The 8,209-nt window shown below is 38.4% G+C and overlaps 1 protein-coding gene across 1 annotated transcript; it reads right to left on the bottom strand.

Moving 5' to 3' along the window:
• Positions 1-1,013: 1,013 nt before the first annotated feature.
• Positions 1,014-7,953, bottom strand: dio2 (iodothyronine deiodinase 2). Its single transcript, XM_005797728.2, has 2 exons — positions 7,413-7,953; positions 1,014-3,496 (listed from the first exon to the last, which is right to left on the bottom strand). The coding sequence occupies exons 1-2, from the start codon at positions 7,635-7,637 to the stop codon at positions 2,921-2,923; spliced, it is 801 nt and encodes a 266-aa protein (XP_005797785.2). The 5' UTR covers positions 7,638-7,953; the 3' UTR covers positions 1,014-2,920.
• Positions 7,954-8,209: the final 256 nt, after the last annotated feature.

Raw genomic sequence — 8,209 nt, forward strand, 5'->3', positions numbered from 1 at the left:
ACCTGTAATCTTGCAGGATAATTTACAAAGATTTGGACCAGTTAATGAGTCAGTTTTCATGTAGTTCAGGAGGCGTTGGTAGTCACGTTAGTGCAAAAGATTTTTCTTGTTATAGTTATTTGGCAGCATGTCTGATCCTGAAGCAAAAGATACCATATATATACTGTATATGCATATATATTGCTTAAAGTGAGCTGTTAACACAGGAGTTTAGTAGAGTTTGATGTCCTTTTTAAACCTGAACTGATTGTCACATCTCATATACCTGAACAAGTGTAATTTACAGAGGTAAAAACAGATGGTCCTGATAAACTGTGGTTTATCTCCAACAAACAGGGAAAAATTTGCATGCCTTAGTAAATCTTTCTCTGAAACAAAATAGACTTAATGTGGCTTTCAAACTAATCATGTGACCCCTTTAATGCAAAAGTGCTAAAACAAAAGGCATTTGGGCTTCTTTTATTTTTTCTTCAAAATATTTTTTTTCCTTGTTTCCTCAAGAATTCCAGGTGCTTTTCTGTTCCAGAATACAGAACAGATATTTGATCTGAGGTCAGTCTACTGCAGCACTGTTTACTCTGTAGCATCACAACAACCATGCTCAGTCATGCAAAGATTTGTGCAGTAAATCATGCCTCTAGTTGTATTGATACTGAAGCAGTCCAGAAGTTAATTGCATGTTGTGAATGTTTGGAGATCTTGAGATAAGAATAAAAGCTGGACCAATCAGATTTTTCTGACTGATACTGATTTCTAGTTTTCTTTATGGCCTCACCTGCTAATTCTGAGAACTGCAAAACACAAAAATAGCACTTTTTGATAGTGATTGTAGCATGGAACCCAATACAGAATTTTGGAAGAAAAATATTAACCCCATTTAAGAATTGTAGCATATGTCATGAACTTTTATCAGATGTATAGTAAATTCAATAACAATGAATCAAAGTACCTGCGTTTTTAGACTAAAGAGTTGTTAGCTATGTTGCCTGTAATAAATAAATTTAAAATCCTGACTTCTTTTTAGCTAATCTGTGTGAAACCTTGAACATTTATAATCTTTGGATCAAATGTATTGGTGTATCTTTAAAACACACCTGTTTTTAAATGTTTTTAGTGTAATCTTTCCAGACTAACGTGTTTTTTTTTTCTAAAGCTGTGTCTGACATCCAGTACAAAGCCATTTTATTCAATCAATGATAAGGATTTAGGTAGTAGAGCAATACACTATATCTTGTCCCAATCATCATGCCTTGGTTAAATCAATATGTGCCACACAGCAAATGCAAAAAGACTGCTCAAATAAATACCCCAGCACCTTAAGTCCCAGTGAATTCCCTTATGAAACTAAAAATATTCCTGGAGACCATTGTTAGCTGAAAACAGGAGTAGGGGGAAGTAGATCTGGGACAACTCAATTCATCATCATAAAGGCTCAGCACTGAATTCACAGGGGCAGTAAAAAGATCTGGTAGGAAATAAATATATATATATATCATCCTTTAAAGTTATTCTAAAGAACTTATGTTAAACTTTATATTTGATGTCCATCACCTAAATACCAATGGCATTTTGGGTTTTACTTGGCATAAAACACAAGCTACAAATGTCCACCATGTTAACTGAAAAATCTGCTTCTGTTCACTTTTTGAATGCATGCTCAAAACCCTCCATGACTTTCCGTGATCCATTCTTCTCTAACAGGGAGTACACTCACTTCTTCATGCTTGCCTGGCCTCACCAACACCCTGTAAAGATCACCTACTTTTAGACGGATTTTTGCGCCGCAGCAATGTCTTCGTCCACTGTTGAAATGTTACAAAGTGGTAAGTTGGATCTACCTTAATGTAATGCTGTAATTCCAAAATTCAACCAAATCTCTTTCCAAACCCCCAGAAATCAGTCAAAAGACAAATAATTTAAAAGGAGCCCCTTAGTCAAATAAAAATGTGGTACAACCTATAACTGATGAGTAAATGTACCAATGGCTTTTGTCATGCCTAAATAATGCCAATTACAAACAGCTTTTTTAAGGTGATCCTCATAATCAAGTCTAGTCCAAATATAATTCTCAGTATTGAGGTATTTCAAAAGCCTGAACTTTCTGCATAATTCAACCTGTGTAAATCTCTCCAAAACAGCAAGGCAGGTAGAAGTGTTTCTAAATGTTAGTGAACACGGCAAAGCATCATGTCAGCTGGAGGAAAGTTTTAATTGCCAGATAAGATTAAAGCTGGGCTTTATGTTTTAGTTAAGCTCACATGGAATGAAACCAAAAGTACACAATTACCATCCTGAATCCCTGAGGTGGTATTAAAGTAGTGGAACTAGGAAATAAAATACAGAGAAACAATGAAGACCTATGGCCCTGAGCTAGAATTTTTTTTAAACAATGGAATAATGTCCTCTGCATGCAGTTATTGTAAGAAAGAACCCCATTTAAAATAACAATGGAATGAAAAGAAAAGGCCACATTGAGTCAAATTTCTGCCACATTAAATCTATTTTGATTTTATATCAAAACATGATTGAGAACAATGCTGTAGCATGTCCTGCATGGAAAACCAAGAAGGTAAAGGTGCAGATGAAAGTTGTTTTGTTGGAATAGTGCAAAAAACATCTAACAAAGATGTAAAAAATATACAATCCTTCTAAAAATAATCACAAAATCTTTTTTAAATATTTTCAAATTTGGAAATTAGTGTTTTTCTTCTTAAAACATGTTTTTCAGCAGCAAATCGGTACAAACGCGGACAAAACACACTTGGTGTGTATGAAAACAAAAAAAGTGCTCTGCAGTTCCAGAAAATAGTTGTTTAGAGCCCAATGGCTGAGATCTTTATGACAAACTTTTTTCAGTTTACCTTATACAAAGCCAAGAGGCTCTGTTTTCATGTGTCCTCTGTCATGTCATTCATAACTCCTACCGTCTGCCGTAACTCTGTTCCAGCCACTGCCTCACATCCTTCAGGTTGTAGAAAAATGGTCCCTTTCCTCCTAGGTAGGCGATCTTCCTTTGGTGCACTATGCAGACTCGTTCATTTGCCACCCCGTAAGCCACGTTGGCATTGTTATCCATGCAGTCGGCCACTAGCTGGCACTGTGGCGGTAGGGAAAAGTGATCGATGAGTTGGCGTGCAGCTCCTATTCTCTCCTCAAGGTTCTGGTGTTTTCGGAAACTGAAAGAACAGGGCCCCATGGGAGGGGCCACCCAGCCATCGGCAGGATGGGCCTCATCAATATAGACCAACAGGAAATCAGCCACGTCGCTAAAGTCCTCCACAAGCTGCCGGAAGGCAGGCAAGTGGCTGATGAATGGGGGTCAGGTGGCCGAGCCAAAGTTCACCACCAGAGGGCGATCTGATGACTCGAAATCCAGAAGGCGACATTCACCTCCAGTCTGGATCCTTGACCCATATGGGACAACAGTGCTGCTCCACCGAGGTCCATCAGGAACCTTCACCACCTTGGAGTTTGGTGCCTCACAGCCAAGTTTCACCTGAGGAGGTACAAATACTAATATTTATTTCTTATAGACAACAGTCTCTGATTCAATCCTATTCTGTGTGATCATAGGCCTGTATTACACTTACACTATTTCACTGCAGTGTTTTGAACACTGTTTAGGTCTTTGAACACTGTTTAGGTCTCACTTGTGTCACATATTGGAGTATCTACCTTTTAGTTGAGAAGAAGCTGAACTAAAATATGAATCCATGGAATTAATAGTGCAATTAGCTATTGTTATGAGATGTGGATCATGACTACAGGAACAAGATCCTGGATACAGGAAGATAAAATGATGTTCCTCTGGAGGGTGACCGGGCTTTGCCTCAGAACAATAATGTCTTGTTTCAGGCCACTATTGCCAGTGTTGGTTATGTTTTTGACATTTAATTCATCACATCTAAAATGGTTCAACAACAGGCTTCTGCAGAGCTTGATGAAATGCCGAAGAAATTATTTGGCCATTCCCAACACCTGTGTTGGTACAGGCAGTAATCTAAAGCATGTTGGACAAGGAGACTTGACAACTCAAGTTGAACATTCCTGCTTTAGAGCTGAAATTAGAAGCTCCTCCAAAGGTGTTAGCAGAGGTGGTCCAAGTATGTTCCACTGGGTGAGTCAACCTTGGGTTAGAGCCAACACTTATTTGAGGAACTATAACTCCTTGTGACATCAGGATTCATTGGGATCCACCAAAATGAGCTGGAAAATGTCTGGGTTTACCTGCTGGGCCTATTACTACTATGATTTGATCTTAATTTAGAGGAAGAGAATGAGTGGTTGGATGGACAGATAAAGTGTATTCCTGTAGGTTTTATGAAGATATTTAACATTCAATAAAAGTCAGTCAATTCCGGAAAGGAATTTATTTGAGAATGGCTAAAACAGACCTTCGTGGGAAAACCTGTACAAAGAAACCACAATGTAGGGAAGCTGAGATGAGAAAAAACTGCTGCAATCACAAGGGATGGAAATTAGACCAGTGGAAACTATGACGTTGATTTGATGTATCCAGATGTGAAATCCTCCACTGCAGCAGAAAAAAGTACATGGACTGTGTTTGTATAGCGGTTTCCACTGTCAAAAAGCTGCGGGGCTTCATTGTGCCATGGCTAGATGTTCATAGTAAAAATAATAATTCTTTGCTATTGATGAAAAGGTACTAGTTCCACTGTCAGATTATTTTGCTTCTAAGAACGCATTTTTCCCATAAGTAAAGTACTCTTCCGAAAATTTATTTGTAATTTTGACTTGTCTTATTTCAATGCATTAAGATATTTGCACTAGAGACTAGACTACAAATACTTGGTAAGATTTTGTGTTTTTACAGTGAGCTCAGAATATGCTAAAATTCTTTAAGGAATGGTTTTTGTGACTGTTTAGGTTCACAGAGAAGGATGTGCTTAAGTTGACTGCTTTAAATAAAAAAGGTTCAGCACTTGTGTTTACAATAAAATTCCAGATGTGGCATTCCATGATCTGGAAGTGCTAAAAGGTTAAATGGGCTTTATGGTGTCAGTGGAGTAACTGGAAAGGGCTTCACACAAATAAAAACCCTAACACTTTTAAAATATGCTAAGGGTAAGTTTTAAGATGTATCCTGCTTGAGAATATCTGGATTTATGGTAATGATTAAGAGTTCAAACTAAACCTGTCATCATGACAAACAATACTGATGCTTAAAAAGTAGTGTCATGTTGTGTGGTCTGTTAATCACACAACACGTGATTAACAGACCTTATTGTGAGTGTTTCAAAGTTGAGAAACTGATTAAAATACCCATATTACAGTGCCTTGCAAAAGCGTTTATTAACATTCAAACCAGGATGCCCTTAACATTACAGGCTCAAAAGATTCTCAATGTTCTCATTCCATAGAACACTATGTTCAGGCTAAAGTTCAGTTCAAACACAGAGTGGAATGAACTGGACTGAATACAGAAATGGATCATTGTTTATGTGTAATAAATACTTTTTTTGCATTATGGATATGAATCTGTTCTGGGTTAAGAAAAAACACTGCATATACAGAGTGTTCTCAATACTTTGTCATGCCACAATCACAAATTTTAGTGAATTTTCATAGAAATGCATGTGCTAGATCAACACCAAGGTAGCACATAATTGGTTCCATAACTTTTAATTCAACATCTTAAAAGTTTGACATGGACTTGTATACAGCTCTTTTTACTCTGAGACCCCTACATAAAATCCACCGCAAATAATTTCCTTTAAAAGTAATCTAATTAGAAAATAGAGTCCACCTGTGTGTAATTTAATCTCAGTTTAAATCCAGCTGTTTTGTGAAGTTTGCCAGAGAACAATGCCATAAAAATAAAGGAACACATCAGATATGTCCAAATAAAGACGTGAAGAAGATTGAAGGAGGTTCAGGTAATAAAATATGTCACGCTTTGGGCATCTGTCATAGCTCTGAGTCATTCAAAGTCATTCCTTCAAGAATGCTATAAGATGGCTTGTTTGCAGTTTGCCACATGCCATGTGGGGAACACCACAAATATGTGCAAGAACGTGCTCTGCTCAGAGAAGATGAAAATTGAACTGCCTGGCCAACATGCAAAACGCTGTTTGGCAGAAATCTCCACAATGAAACATGGTGGTGGTAACATCATGCTGTTTGGATGCTGAGGACAGGTAATGGTAGGAACATGGATGAAGTTAGAAACTGTAAAATTGGATGTAGGAGTGAAATTTTGTCATTGAGCAGAACAAAGACCCTAAACAGTCATTGAGCTAGAGGGGGATAATTAAGAGGAGAGTTGCACAGTATCATAGTCATCATGGAATATCAGTGTGTGTAATTGCACAGCTGCAAAGGACTGCTAGGACCCAAAATTTAGGAAAATACCATATTTCAAGCGCCAGACATTCATGTCCAGCATATTACTATTATATCTGAAAAGTTGGGTGAACTTTAACTGTGGCCGATGCCCATATCTGATGCAGTCATATTTAGTAAATTTTAATATTTAAAAGTTCATTTACTAGTACCTCAATTCACTAAATGAAACACTTACTGGCTAACAAACATTAGTCAGTATGTGGTTAATCTCTCATCACTAAGTGACGCACTTAGTGAATATAAATTAACAACATACTGACTGTTTTCAAGCCATGTTTATCTATGATAATTATGACTGTTCTGATAAAAAAACTGATAACATTAAAATTAGAATATTGCGTCAGCCCAATAAAGACATATGTAGTAGAGAAATGTGGGCTTAATGAAAATTATCTTTAGCACCTCCATAAGTTATTTTACTTTTAATCTGACAAACGAGCCTCATTGCAATCCATTTTTTTAATTTATCAAGCATAACTGTAAATCTTCAATTGATGAGATAATGAAACTCAAGAGAGTTGTTTGATGATAAAACTAATGCTGAATTGTTTGCCTTTGGTCTCTAGAATACACAATACAAAAAGCAGGAAGCAATAATTACAGACATATCACAAACAATGAGGTTAATTAGCAGAAGGTCTACAACATGAAGAAGGTGGGAGGGTGGTTAAGATGAACTTTTTACAACATAAGATTCAAATTTGTAGATTTTATCAGGATACAAAACTACACCGAGTCAATAAAGCTATTGGTGAGGAAACTAGGCTATGTTCCAGGTAACTGCATTAAAAACGCAGATTAAAATCAGCATAGTTTAACATAATCTTTAACCGTTCCATAAAAATAAAAAATAAAAATCTTGTATTATCTTATCAGGATGACTCATAATATTATTTTTTTAAAACCCTTTAAACTTTGTGTAAGAAGAACTGAAATTTCCGCGGCGTTTTGGCTACTGTGTCGCTACCACAAACCTGAAGGCTGAAACAACTTGTGCGTAGTGCATCACCACAGAGAGCGATCCGGACCCGGGTCAGGAGTCTTACCTGTTTGTAGGCGTCCAGCAGGAAGCCGTTCCAGATGGAGCGCAGCCCCTCGGATGTCAGCATGCGGCGCCACTCTCCGCAGCCGGCGGAGTGCGACCGGCTCAGTAGGGTCACGACGCGCTTCACCAGTACTACGGAGTCGTACAGAGCCAGAAAGAGACAGTTGGAGAAGAAGCCGGGCAAGATCTGGAGTGTGACGAGCAGGTCTTCACTCGCACTTCCCATTTTCTCTTTTTGACGGTTCAGTGGAGAGGCTGAAGACCGCGGCTCTGATCTGCTGCCCTCATAGTGTCGGATCTGCGCCAGACTTTGCACCAGAACCCTTCTGATATCCAGCACCTCCCTGGAAAGGATGGACTCTGTAGTTAATGTTGAGCCCCACGGCTTATCTTTGCAGACTGATCCTGACGTCAGATTCGGCGCAGACCTCCAGTCTCCTCCTTTCTCTCCTCCCTTAGAGGCGTCCAGACTTACTGGATCAAACCACAGATTTCCTTCCTTTGTCCACTTTGTCCAAACACCCGAAGAAAAGATCTCATAAAAGAGGGTCTCCATGTTCCTAATCTAATTTTGTGGGCATCCACCTAACTGGGTCGCAGTGAAGAAATGTGACGGCCTTTTGTTAAGATTGTTAAAGTTTTTGATCTGCAGCCATCTGCAGTTTGGACAGTTTGGTCCCAGCTTTTCCCGTCTACAAGGTGTCCTTTGGGGACAAAACATTCATTGTCACCGATGCTTGCAAGTCTGAGGATTGCATAACCTGTATGACCCTGTAGCAGAGACCACCTAGTGATTGG

Source organism: Xiphophorus maculatus, chromosome 19 (assembly GCF_002775205.1).
Source record: "Xiphophorus maculatus strain JP 163 A chromosome 19, X_maculatus-5.0-male, whole genome shotgun sequence".
In the NCBI taxonomy this organism is placed as follows: Eukaryota; Metazoa; Chordata; class Actinopteri; order Cyprinodontiformes; family Poeciliidae; genus Xiphophorus; species Xiphophorus maculatus.